Raw genomic sequence first — 14,114 nt, forward strand, 5'->3', positions numbered from 1 at the left:
TACGTCAGGACATTTTCAGCCATGTTTGTTGCGACAAAGCAGGTATTTTAAATGAGATGTTGGGACATTCCCAGTCATGTTTGTGGTGACCAAAACCAGGTATCTTAAGCCAAAATAGTCTTTCCTAACTGAATAGTTTTTTTGCCAAAACAAAACCACATTAACCACAGCACTGTCACAACATACAGTAAAAATGTAAAGTATCAACATATTCGCTAATGAAATGTATAGATTTCTATATCCATGGTTTGCAAAGAAAGCAGAATGCCAAAATTTATTCTGGCAACTGGTGAGGGATGGAAAAACATCTCTTTTTCCACCTTGGAAGTGTTCATGCATTAGTCCAAGGTGGTTAGACACAGTTATATGTTCCAACCACAGGCCTTTTTTAGGTACATCCACAGACAGCATTATCCTGCAGGGAACTACTAAAAGCCTGCTTGTTACAGCATGACGAGACACATGACGAAAGACGTGAAGGTACATTAACTCTATTTCCAGTTCAGCTGATTATGCTTCATGTAGACACGGCAGTCTGTTAACTATCTAACCCCATGTGGAAATCCCTGACATCACCGGACGTAACTGCTTTGTTGATCCAGACTGCTGACACGTTAAGTGGACGTTTTTATATCAAGATTTAAACAGCTGAGGAAGTGTCCATGACTGAATAGTTATCCAGCTATGAAACATTACCTGCTCGGATACACAACCTGCTCTCATTTGCTATCTGAGAACCATCGCTTTTAAGCTACTAAATCACATGCATGCTATAAAGCAGGATAAAACAAGCAGGTCCGATGGCTAAAGCACGCAATTTATACAGGTTCCAGTCTGTCTTGTGACCAGTGCTGCACGTTATCTTTATATCTGCCTCAATGTACTTAGCAAAGGAGAGATAACATAACAAAATACAATAACTTATTGAGAAAACAATTTATAACTTTATGAAAAGATGTGGCTTACATGACTGCAGTTTTTGTCTCTATGAGATTATGGGTGGGAGATTTAGGTATGTCTGTTTCTTGATGAGTGTTGGATGCTCTATAATTTTGAAATGTTTTTTCTCTGTGTAGGATGTGTAAGATATCTCTTTAATCAAAGAGCACAACCAACCAAATTCCTGGAAGCTGTCAATTCAGCAATTCTAAAAATTTCCTGTTGCATTGTCTGTCAGCGAGACAGTGGCCCATATCAGTGAGCAGCCAATAACGTGAGTCCTGAACAGTGTTGCCAGATTGGACTGACAAAAAATAGTCTCAGTCACAGCCTAAAACCCATCAAATTGTCATAAAAGTAGCCTAATTTTAATTTCACAAAAAAAATGAACGCAAACAAAGTCAACTTCTTCTTTTCATAGTTACAGTTTTTACCAACAAAAAAGTAAACAAGTCAAACACAAAGGAAGCATATACTACTGATTCTACCACAAATCCTTTATTTTGAATTTCACTTTCTTCAATCATCCGTTTATAACACAACAGCCAAGTGCCTTTTGGGTTTTCTCCTCCAGCTGCACACAGGCAGTGTCCTCGACAAGTCTCTGAGGGATAGCAGACTTGCAGTAAGTGTGCATAAAGGGTTCAAAAAGTCAGTGAGCACCCCTCGGGCACTTATTCCACAGTGGGACGGGCCTGAACCCTTGCAGACTTATCAGGAGCTCATGTCAAAGTCTGTGAAACTGGACCGCTGAACTCTGTTCCTGCTTCCTGCTGCCTTTGACCCTCCAGCTTCACTGGGAACTGTGAAGCAAATCTTTAAATGACACAGTAGTGCTGTCACTGTTATGTACGGGGGCGTAATGAATTCACTTGAGAACAAAACAATCAAAATTACTCTCTCAGAATTATGAGAAAAGTTTTCATGGGAAAATAATTTCCGAATTACAGCTGTTAATTTGCAATAACAAGCATGAAAATTTATTAGAATTCTAAGATAATAATCTTGCCATAATAATCTTGTTCATTCTGAAAAACATGGCAAATATACATACATTTTTTTCCTCAAATGAATGCATTATGCTTATGTAGTTATGAGTCTCCTTCCTTCTGTCACTCAAACAGCAGACAAGTATTACCCTTACACAGAGCCATGTCACTAGCATGGCTAAAAAGCGGGCCGTAATAAACCAGAATTATGATATTTGTTATTTCTTTACTGCCACCATATAGATTACTAGGGGAGACCGGGAATGGTTGTAACATTTGTGACATTTCTGTCTGTATCTTGGAGCTCTTATAAACCAGTGTGTTCAAAATGATGCAGCTATTATCTCCGTTACACAAACAAAAAATGCACACTTCAGTCTCAAACACAATGAGTAAAATGTTAATATTCATGCCATAGTCCGGGTTAGCTGTGACCAGTGCTGGGCAGTGACTGCAATAATATTGTTTTTTCAATAACAGGTGGTGAAACTAATTTATCATTACTTTTGTTGGATCAGTGGATTCATTTTCGTAATCATCACACTGTGCATGCACGCCACAGAGCAGTAAGCTAGTTTGGAAGATGAAGGCGATTGGAAATATTACGATTACTTGAATTTTGTTGGAAGGAAAGATAACAAGAGCATTATTGTTCCAGGTAACGTTAGTGGTACTAAGTGAATCAGATGTGTCATAGCTTGTTCCTGGTTGGAGAAATTGAAAGTGTCACAGCTATCCCGTGTTACAACCGTCCCTGGTCTCCCCTACTGAATATATCATGTGGAATGAGTAAAGAGTAACAAAATAATAAGTCTACCATTGAAAATTTAATATTTAATACTTTATATTAAATATAATTTTATTTTTGGCTTACAGACCTCTATTCCAGAACATCACATTGACTAAACAAAAAAAAGCACCACCTTTTTATTGTTGTTGTTGTTGCCTCTATTTCCAAGTGTCTCTCACAGGCTGGTTGTGGCAGATCGTGGCACAGTGTGAACCTTATCGTTGCTGATAATTGGCCGCAGCAGCGAAGGGTTGAGGGTGCCTCCAGCAGAAGCACCAACTGGAGTCAGCACAGTTGGCTGCGGGTCACATGTTTCTGTGACACCTGGTGGTCCAGCAGCCAATGACCTGCCTGTAAAGCAAGAAAACATGGCTGCCAACTTCAGCCGTACCTCCCTTTGCCAAAAGGCGTACACCAGTGGGTTGATCAGCGAGTTGGACAGTCCCAACAGCCACAGATAATTCTCCAACACGTTGGTGAGTTGGCAGCTTTCACACAGAAGGTGCACAATGCACGCCACAAAGAACGGGCACCAGAGGACCAAGAAGCAGCCCACAAGCACCCCCACTGTCCTCAGGGCCTTGACGTGGCTCCAGTAGTGGCTCCTCAGCTGCTGGTGATGATGCTCATAATGTTGATGGCTATGGCGGTCAGCCGTCCTGGAACCAGCTTGTCTGACTTGGCAGATCTGCTTCTGGTGGCTGCAGGCAATCTTCAGGATGTCCAGGTAGATGTAAATGAATACAGAGAGCACGGGGAAGAAGCACGCGCTGAATAACACAATCATGCCCACCTTGTGAATGACGGAGAAAAAGGCGCAGAAGCCGCCGTATCCTTCTGTCTGCAGCTGCCGCACCATGACTGAGGAAAAGAGGACATGGGTTATCTGCCACATGACACTCCTGCTACTTACACTCTTAAACTATAAAGAAAATACTCTAAAGCCTAGTTCACATTACACGATTTTCACTGCGATTTGGCGTCACAGAGGATCTTGAGAGCCACCTTGGGTCGCAGGTGAGTCGGCAGATAGTCTGCCATGGCGAGTCCTCATGTGTGAACAAGCCTACGAGCAAGTCGCCCCCTCGTCTGTGACTGGGACTGGATATCTGGCATGCTAGAAAACTGGAGAAGTCTGACACGACTGACAAAGAGCATCAGCCAATGAGAGGCGGGATACGTCCCACGTCAGCACACAGGAGGATGGAAGAAATGTGAGGAGGACAAGCCGCAGGGTTACCAGGTCCGCTTATTAGCCGTGACTTTGGGCTTGTTTTTTTGTAAAGTCGCTTACAAATATTGGTAGTCGCAGGTTGCGGTATTTTGGGTTTGTTTCTAAAGTGGAGTTGCTTATTTGGGCTTGCTCTCTAAACGTCGCCTTTCTCTATATATATTCGTTGCTTCTTTTGGGCTTGTTTCCATAGCCCTGGTTGCTTGTTTCTCTCCCAAGATCTGGCAACACTGATGAGCCGGCAAGCAACAACAACAATGGCGGCGTCCACAGGATCACAGGGAGCGTGATCCATGCCTTTACGATGTGCCATCTCCAAGTTAAAAAACGTAGTTTGGTGACGTCATCGCGTTATCTGGGGCTCTGTCTGCGAGGGCTCGGTGGAGAAATCTTGTGGTGTGCACACACAGGTTGTAACGCAGTTGGCGAGACTCCCGATGACAGAAACACACGTCGCCAGGTATGAACACTCAAAAGATTACGATAGTCTCCACAGCGCAAAATCGGGGTGAAAATCGTGTAATGTGAACTGGCCTTAAATTTGTTCATGGCACCAGTAAATCCTCTCTGAGAAACCTTAAAAATCACAGATATATTACTCATAACCTTTTGAATATGGCATGCCACAACATTATTTTATGCAGTATGCAGTACTATTTTCTTTTACTCTAATACATCAGAATTAGTGTTGGCATTGAACATTTCTGCAAACCACAACTATGTTACTCTTACATGTTTATATGTAACAGATACATTACACTTTTCAACAACGCCGAAGTGAAGGCATGGTGACGTTATGCACAAAAACCACTTGGTTATGGTTAAGAAAGGATCATGTTTTGGCTTAAAATACTCCATTTGGGAGTCATAATCCTGGCTAGAAAAGCAGCAATGTCTCGGTAAAAAACAACCGCTTTTTGGGCCTAAAAAGCTGCAGGAAAATCAGCAACACGTTGCTACAAAACACCTACATTTGGTGCCTAAAAAGCCACTGAAGATCACTTAAGAAACAATATGATACGTATGAAACCGATGTAACATATTCATGATTTGCAGAAATATACAATGCCAACATTTTTTTCTGCGACTGGGCTGTAATACGTTAAAAATTTGTTTTTAAGTCTCACCTGGCAAGAATCCCACAGTGAGGGAGCTGATCCACAGAGCCAGCAGTGACCCAAGTGCTGTCCCCTTCCCAGACAGCTGGGAGTACCGCAGGGGCATCTTGATGGCTGCGTAGCGGTCAAGTGAGATCAGGAACATGGACATGATGGAGGCTGTGCAGGGCGATGTCACAAAGGCCATCCGCATCAAACACCGGGTCTTGCCCTGAGCAGGAGGGGTTGTGTTTGTGGTAGGATCAGAATTAACGTAGCTCAGCTGGCTCTGACTGATGTTGTTGTTGTTGAGGTCCTCTGTGGCCAAGCCAGTGATGGCCACACCCACCAGGGCATCGGCCAGTGCCAAGTTGAGGACAAAGCACCAGCTCTGGCTTCTCTTCTTCAGGAGTAGCTTAAGAAGAGCAACTGCCACCAGCAGGTTGGTGGAGATGATGAGGCAGGAGGCGATGCTCAGGATCACCCCCATCACCCGAGGCCTCACCTCGCTTGGGGTTCCCGGCTCGCTGGAGTCCATGCTGTCAGGTGTCATCCTCACAGTGGCCTCAGCGTTCACATGTCCACTCAAATATGACATGGTGATAACAAGAATCTGATGATTTTAAGGTAAAATTCACAAAGCCTGTGTGCAGTTGAGATGGGATAACATTGTTGCATTCAGAAATTTGTTTTATCCTTTATGGCCGTATTTGAAAACCATTAGAAACCATTAGAAAAAATGCACAGAAAATAAGTTTGATTACCACAAGAAGAAGAATCTTATCAGCCAACATTGTCCAGTTACATCCAGTATCGTGTAATGTTTCCACAGTGCCTCATAGTAGAGTTAAGAAAGTTTAACTGTTGCTAAAACATCCAGCTCGATCTCTCTGTTCTCATCAGTGTCCTTAAAATGCCTTCAACTAATGCAGAGGGGCAGAGACACTCACAGTGTTATCAGGTCTCGCTTGTCCCTCCCCCTAACACACACACACACACACACACACTTACAGTCACACATGAGCCACTGCTCATCCGTTGCTGTTGTTGCCTCTCTGGGATTGACCCATGTCCCAGCTGCCTGCCTGCTGGCTCACTGCCGAGAAAACAGGAAGATAAATTACTGTATTTATCATTTTTAATCAAGAAGAATTTCTAAACTAAGGCTTGATAGGGGTTGATGTCCCAAACCTTACATAATTAGGGAATAAATAAAAAAACATAGATAAATGAACTCAGCTTTAAATGGCTCAAAAATGAAGCCGAGACAGAATTTCAAAAACTGCAGTTCCTCTGATGGCCAATTGAGGCTGGCTCCAAGAGTGAGTCAATCCCAACCTTACAGCTGAAATAAACATGTTCACAGCATGGTACAAAAACAATTTTAGTCTCTTTAACCAATTTCAACATTAATGCCAGCAGTACAGGGGATGGCTTTTTAATAACTCACCTTTTTCAATTTTATTAAGGCTTAAAGTTATCCATAATAAAGGGCATGGCAGCTTTGAGTGACAGGCTGTTTGCGAAGTGTTAACTCAGTGTCTCAGTCAGATCCACCCCTCGCTCTTCCACAGCTCCACCCTCCAAGCCAAATAAGGTGACTTCTACCTGGGTCACTTGGCTGTCAAAAAGTCCAAGCTGGCAATACTACCTTTAAATAACATGTTTCCATTAACTCCTTTAAAGCAAACAAATTAAAGAAAAGATTATCTTATCAATCAAGCACAGTCATCTCTGATGCATGATGGGATTTGAAGTCCCTGTGAAATGGAAGTTAGAGCACCTTTAGCTACTGTACTGTTACCAGGCCTGCTCAGCTACGCAGCCAATTTTTCCCAGTGGTCACTCATGGTATTGCAGTGAAGAACATCTCCTGCTGCCCAAGAATCATTCTTTCTATTCTGAATTTTTGGGCCATGGTGGCTATATTTTTAAAACTTTACTCAAGCTAAGAAAAATTATTTAAAAATCTGTGACGTCATCACAATGTAAAGTCTATAAGTTGAGGGAGAACTTGCAGGCTGGGCCAGTGGGAGAAACACTACTGCACATATTCAGTGGGACTGTTATAATATTATGATCTCATTAAATTATAATTGCTCATGCATTAGTTGGTTGAAGGGGAGCTCATTTTGAACTATTAATTAATGCTTATTTTTATTATGGATTAATCTGCTGATTATTTCCTCCATCGTTTGATTGTTTGGTTTCTATAAATAGTAAAAAATAGTGAGAAATCCCTCTACAATGACCCAGAGTCCAAAATGACACTTCACAATGTTTGTTTTGTCAAACCAATAGTTCAAACCTCAACATTATTACTTCAATTATTACAATTATTAAAAGGAAAAAAAAACAGTAAATCTTCACACAAGTTTATCAAAAATCTATACAGTAATATAAGACACAAGCAGCTAAGCTGTGTCTATGTACTGTACAGGGCTAAATGGGTTTAGTTAAACTCTAACCCTGCTGGCTGCTGTCCCGCTCCGGCCCCAGAGGCCCTCAGGAGAGACATCTGGCGTGGTGGGACCATTTTCCACTAAGATTCACACGCAAATAGATTTGGCTAATGACGCTTTCTCGATGCACACACTCGAGACATCACCTGGTATCACGTAAGCGTCTAAAACCAGTGAGGAGCTGCCAAGTCGTTGACCAGAGACATCCCTGCCTAAATTTAATCTGGTTGCCAAAGCAAAATGTTGGCATTGTACATTTCTGCAAACCTAAGATAAGTTACATTTGCAAATTTTATATGTATCATATCAGCATTTCTAAAGTGATGTAATATTTGAACTGACTAAGGTGGAGGGGATGGTGGATGGTGTGTCACCTACAGTGGGGCGAGAGCCTGCAAAGCTGCAGACCACTGTTAAAGACCAACAAACAACAAAACCAGTTATGATTTAGTGAGTCATTGCTGTGTTCCCACAAGGGATTATTTCACAAAAAAGTGGTTGTTTTTTTTACTGAGACGTCCCTGCATTCAACACATTCTTGCTCCGAACTCATCACACATAACCGCATAACAGCTCTATTTCCTTTTTTTTAGCCTATTTTTTATGCACAGATGGAATTGTATGCATCTTACATGTTGTAGTTGCACACACAAAATATGGTGAACTGGGTTTTCATTATTGTTGTGTTTACAGACATGATTTATAACTGTTGTTAACTTGTTACACTTCCTGACCACTATGTGTCACTGTGAGACTGTGTGCACTAGATAGATGCAGGTGCTGTGTGGTGGAGGGATATGCTGAAAGAGAAGTACAGAGGTTGAGATGTATGCCACAAGTGTTGAGCGGTGTTAAATAAAGCGTTGAAAAGAGTACGCCCACTCCTTATTTCAGTTATCACTGTGACCACGTTTACAAGATGATATCACTATTTAAAGGACTTGTGTGTGGGGGTTTAGGGCAATATATTAACAGAAATGGAATATAATACATTAAATATGTTTTCTTTATAAACACCTGAAATTAAGAATTGTTGTGTTTTGTTATCTTCAAATGTGCTTTTTATATCTACATATGGAGGAGGTCCTTGTCTATGGACTCTACAGTAGCGCAAAATGGACATACCAAACAGTGGCTTTAGATAGGGTGATGTGTCATGTTGGCTACCATTTGCAGCCTCTGCAAGACGAGCTGAACAGCATTGGAAAAACACAGATTTTTAACATGAAACTGCTTAATTTAGTGTTTTTACCAGTTTAAACTAGAAGGTCCATTTGTTTTGGAGTGTAAGAGACCTCTGCAGATAATTGGGCTCCTGGTAAAAACCTCCTGAACACCTGGATCTGAAGTTATCAGAGAAAAAAGGTAAGCACACATTAGCAGGTGTTGAGCTAGTGGCCCGTCTGCAATGAGCCAGACAGCATTGGAGAAACACTAATGTGTAACATAACTACTTTATTTTGAGTTTTTACTGGTTTAAATCATCTGACATGTTTGTTTTGGAGAGGAGGAGACCTCTGGGGATAATTCTGTTCCCGGTAAAAACCTCTTTAACGATCAGCACTAAAGGAATCCTAACCAAGGGTTCATGTTCGGCACATGGTAGAAGTGTCAGTTGGTTGCAATCTGCAATCCTCACCACTAGATGCCACTAAATTCCACACACTGCTCATGTAACATTTATTTTGCGTACCCCCTCACTGAGTTGCTAACATGGCTGTAGACTTTCAGTCTTGGTAGAAGATTTTGATGCATTAACCCAGCATCCCATTCAGTCACACAAAGACATCCTCAATCCCTAACAGCTCTAGCCAGCCTGGAGCAGCAGAACAGAGTTTCACCGGGTTCAATATGAGTCCAGAGCAACCTGAGAGGAAAGATCCTCTTTTTAATACCTCTGCCCCCCTCTCCCTCCCAACAAACCAAAATAGCTCCAACAGACACACAATGTAGGAATGTTATTCACCCCTGCTAGACCTTTCAGGACCTTTCAAAACAAAGCGTGGGTCAGCAGTAATTGTGCCCAGTGCCCAGCAGCACCCAGGGAGCCGGGATCCTGTTTACACCTCTGCCAACGCCATCCTCCAACTGCTGTGACCAATTCTTGTAACTCCACCTGGGCCTGGGATCTGTTTCGAAGAAGCCTCAGAGGGTATTTTTATTCAAAAGTGAAGAGTTCTGGAAGATCAGTCTGTCAGGAGAGAGTTCTTCTCGAGAGGATTGTTAAGGTGATGATCGTGACGATGTGTGAGTGATGATTTCAGGGTGATGTGTGGAGCAGGGATTTGGCTTTTGTCTCCCATTGTTGTCACATGTCACTGTGGCCTGCAGCTGAGTTTGAGGTATATCCGAAGTCTTGGGTCTTGTGTCTGTTTTGTGACAAACTGACAAGAACAAAAATGGTTTTATAGATCTCCTATTTCACATGGAGTGGATTCAAGTTTCATAACCCAGATCATGGTGATTCATGACTGAAGTCTGCAGTTCTGCACTATGTATTCTGGAATAATGTATGAGACAAATGTCAATTTGAAACAATACATTAATACCAGGCATTCACACGGGTCCCATGTCAGTGCGCTATGTTAATGTGAATGTTTGTTAACTGCACTCCACACTGTCATTTTGGCCTTTTGTTAAAGAGATAGGGCATCTCAAAAGATTTCCTGGTTTATTAAGGGTTAGAGAAATAGCTTCCTAGCCAGCTAAAAACATAATTTGACAAGCTGGAAAACTGCACTTTGTTATAGTGCTTGGAACTTTTCTGAGGACAATGAAACTCTCCCAGGACTCCTTCAGTCTACGTTTAATTTAGATCTGAGACTCTACTCCCAGATCTTTTAAAAGGCAGTAGTGTGAACAAATCTTACAAACTCATAGTCTGTGAAGAGCAAGAGTTTTATATTTCATAATAAGTTTGTGTACTAATGAGATCTCAGGATCTTGAAGTTCTTGAGTTCAAGAGAGTGTGTTGTTCCTTTCTGCTTTGTCTGTGCGTACCAGCCACCAATGTACACACAGAAAGTGTTCCTCATAGATGACTGTCAGAGTGGTTTGCATCTGTGTTTCTATCAGACTGAAGATGTCTTTAAAGAGACGGCTGCTGTCCATGTTGTTGTGCTGTGTTTACTGCGTGGCCTCGCTCTTCTGCCTCCACCCAAACCGCAACAACTGCTTCTCTCTCGGAGCTCGGTGAGTCTCTTTATATCGGTTTAGTATGTAGACATCAGTACATTTAAAATGCTATGAATGCATAGAAGCTGTTAATCCAAACTTTTTGCCCTCGTGTCCCTTCAAATTGTCCCACATGCTCTATTAAAAGTTATAATTGAACCGATCTCAAAAGCCCCGTTTCCACCAGGCAATACGGTACGGTTCAGTTCAGTACACTTTTTTTCTGTTTCCATTGTGAAAAGTTGTGGATGGTACCAATGGAACCATCCGTACTGTCCCCATTTTTGGTCCCCACTCTGTTGGGGTACCTAGCACACAGATCTGGTACTAAAAGGTGGAGCTGTGAACACGGCACTGATTGGTCAAAGGTTATAGCTAACATTAGCTACATAAACATGAACTTGAATCAGAGGCAACCATGAGCCTTTGGCGACAGTTAGCAGTAGGGTTAATGCTACACGTTTTAAAACCTTTTCTGTTGTCTTTCATTCGTCCTCCATCAAAGTCTGTTTGCACTGATATGCTTTCATTTCTTTGGTGCTCTGCTCTCCTTTCTTGGACCATTTCTGGGATCATAGAGAGAGCCCAGGGAGGTGAGTACTATGTACACTGTATATTGTTCAGGGTGAACTATTCCTTAAAGGAGTTCCAGGACCTTGTATTGTGCATGCTGGCTCACTTGAATGGCTTTTCGGCACAGCCTCTCTCTCCTTTTCCCTCTCTGCTGTTTTAATTCTTCTTCTTTATTCCCATTATTCTTTCTCGCTCTATCCTCTTCTCTCCCCATTCTTCACTCTTCTTAACTTCTCTCAGGAATATGGTGTCAGTCGTGCAGCAGCTTTACCAGCGTGTCATTCGACTGCTGCGCCCCACCCTCTGATCAACAGCCTTTTAAACCAATAACTCCGGACCTGTCCTGCCACTGCGGCCAGTCTGGCTGTTATCAAGCATGCTCTCTGGAAGCGCATTACCAACTGAAAAGAAGAAGAAACAGAGGAAGAGGAATGGAGTGACTCCATTCTCGGACTGTGAAGTTTCCACCAGCTCAGTTTTCTCTGCACTGGACTCCAGTTGCTGTGCTGTGTTCACTGCTGCAATCCTTTGACTATATTTAAGATGAGGAGACAAAGAGTAGGCCAGTCTAAAAATGTTTATTTTTTTACTGATGTGGATTACTATTGTGAGTATCTGCTGTGTGAGATGTGAGTGAGGTGAAAAGGATGGTCATCTCTTAAATGCATTTTGAGGGTTCATTGCGAGCTTGGCTGCTGTGCTGTGTCCTACAAGAGCAGAACATTGAAGCTTAAAGAAACAGGCTCATTACCAGGAGGTCACTGGTTGAAATTCCTGGGCGAGATGGCATTATTGTTGTAGTGTGTGATGGTGCAAATCTTCTTCCCTCCGTTTACAACCACCACAGAGCACGGCAAAAAGTTTTCATTGGAGCTGTTTTGTAGCAGGCAGTAGCAGCTGTGGTGTTAGTGAAGTTATAACAAACTTATTCGAGGTCCAGAATTTAAGAACACCTACCTAAAGCCAACCTGCAAAGATCTTAAAAGAGACTGGTTTCAGAAAGGGACCTAAGATCCAATCCAAAAAGACCCAAACACAGAGAGTAGGATGCTCCACTAATTAAGGTGCAGCTGTTGTCGAAAAGAGTAGCAATGTCATTTCCCATGAAACACCATGTGATCAGAGTTTATTGTCCTCTTACAGACCTGAGACCTGCGGAAATACCACCGGGCCCTATCTTGTCCAAGTTAGACCCTTAATCTACTTAAGTACACATATGCCACGTCAACACTTGGCTTGTACTTTGCAAATATGTGGCACAGTTGTATAAAACAAGTATTTACTTCTTTGTGGAGGTGAAAGAGCTCTACAGGGGTAATACAGCAAGAGACATGTCAAATTCCATGACCTTGTTGTTGCTGCAATGCCCTTAACTACTATTGTATGAGTGAAACCGGTGACGAGAGTATATTGAGACGAGATCAAGACTTTGAAGGGTTGAGATCGGGTCAAATCTAACACCAGCACAGTATGAGTCCCACACGGGGAGATCCACATTCCCATAAAGACAGCCACAGAAAACAAATGAAGGTTCTTCTTCATTCACCTCTTATATTGCCTTGTGCTGTATTTGTGTTTGTAGACGTTTACCATGAGAAAAAGGGTTTCAAAAGTAAATTTTATGTGTTGGAATTTTCCTTTGTTTTCTATGAGCAAGCAAATGGAAGACAAACCCTATGGAGCCAAAAACAACTTTGCCATCTTTATTATTATTTTTTTTTTTTTTTTTTTTTGCACTGGCAATTAAGTGATAACCCTGCAGTCTTTGTCTTGACTGGTCCTAAAATAAAATCCAGAGTCCTCTTTTCCTGAGACAAGGACAAGACTGAGTAAAAATGCAGTCGATTCCAAGACCGAGACCTTCAAAATGTGGTCTCGAGACCGGTTCTCGAGTGCTTCAACAATGTGTGAAACTAAACAGCTCTCGGTTGCATCGTAACAAGAATTTCAGGTGTCAAATTGCTGCACGCAACATTGTGTACTTTTACTTTTTCTTAGCTACATGCTTTCATGCTTTGGGCTTAAAAAGTATTTTGTTTTGCCAAATCCAACAGATACAACAGGAGCACACCGCAGCAGAAAAAGATGAAAACTGGCTTTTGACAGTGCAGCAGAAATGTGTATGACAGTGAGGTGACAATGCAAAGGAACTGACTGATTAGGTAATATTTTATAGCCTTAACTCTATAAACAGTACTCTGCTGCAGTGATTTGTTGCACATTTGAGCATGACTCTGGTCAGGCTGTGTGACTTTTTCCCATGTGTAACGTTCCCTCCATCACTATGATGGAGGGAACGTTACACATGCTTGGAAAAAAAAAATTAAGAAAAATCCTGTGGCTGGTGGATGATGGTGAATAAACAATTGTCTGTTGAGGTGACATGATTGATGACTTTAACTTGAGGTTCTATTTCTCACTGCAGTCAGTCATTGGGCAGTAGGCTATGTAAGGACATGCAGCAGGTGTGTCTGGATCCCTTATAAATTACCTGATGATGCAGATCTACTCTGATATTTAAGAAAACTAATAAAATAAAACAAGATTAAATTTCTTTCAAAGCCCATGTGTCATTTTATTTACCCCATTTATCTGACTGTCTATCTAGGTTGTACTTTCTCTATAATCTGTACTTATTTCCATCCCTGTGACGCTACCAGGGATCAGTGGAGGTTTTAATCTTGTGTAGGCTATCTCAGTATGATACAATTTAAGTCAACAGAACCACAAACTACAGAGTGAAAAGACATAATGTAAGAAATGAGAAGATTTGGGCTCACAGGAGCAGAATTAAAGGTGGAAGTGTCTGTACTGTTGGGGAAAATCTGATAAAGCGGATCCTGTAGGAGTTAACTGAGT

At 41.9% G+C, this 14,114-nt stretch overlaps 1 protein-coding gene and 1 long non-coding RNA gene across 2 annotated transcripts; one reads left to right on the forward strand and one right to left on the reverse strand.

Annotated features, from left to right (window-relative positions):
- Positions 1 to 1,429: 1,429 nt before the first annotated feature.
- Positions 1,430 to 5,958, reverse strand: gpr119 (G protein-coupled receptor 119). Its single transcript, XM_078172326.1, has 3 exons — positions 5,811 to 5,958; positions 5,077 to 5,689; positions 1,430 to 3,579 (listed from the first exon to the last, which is right to left on the reverse strand). Exons 2-3 carry the CDS (start codon positions 5,642 to 5,644, stop codon positions 2,894 to 2,896), a joined length of 1,254 nt encoding a protein of 417 aa, XP_078028452.1. The 5' UTR covers positions 5,645 to 5,689; positions 5,811 to 5,958; the 3' UTR covers positions 1,430 to 2,893.
- Positions 5,959 to 9,570: 3,612 nt separating this feature from the next.
- Positions 9,571 to 13,805, forward strand: LOC117245794 (uncharacterized). Its single transcript, XR_004500629.2, has 3 exons — positions 9,571 to 9,736; positions 10,584 to 10,700; positions 11,496 to 13,805. It is a non-coding gene; the product is annotated as an uncharacterized LOC117245794 (long non-coding RNA).
- The last annotated feature ends 309 nt before the right edge of the window (positions 13,806 to 14,114 follow it).

Source organism: Epinephelus lanceolatus, chromosome 11 (assembly GCF_041903045.1).
Source record: "Epinephelus lanceolatus isolate andai-2023 chromosome 11, ASM4190304v1, whole genome shotgun sequence".
NCBI classification, from domain to species: domain Eukaryota; kingdom Metazoa; phylum Chordata; class Actinopteri; order Perciformes; family Serranidae; genus Epinephelus; species Epinephelus lanceolatus.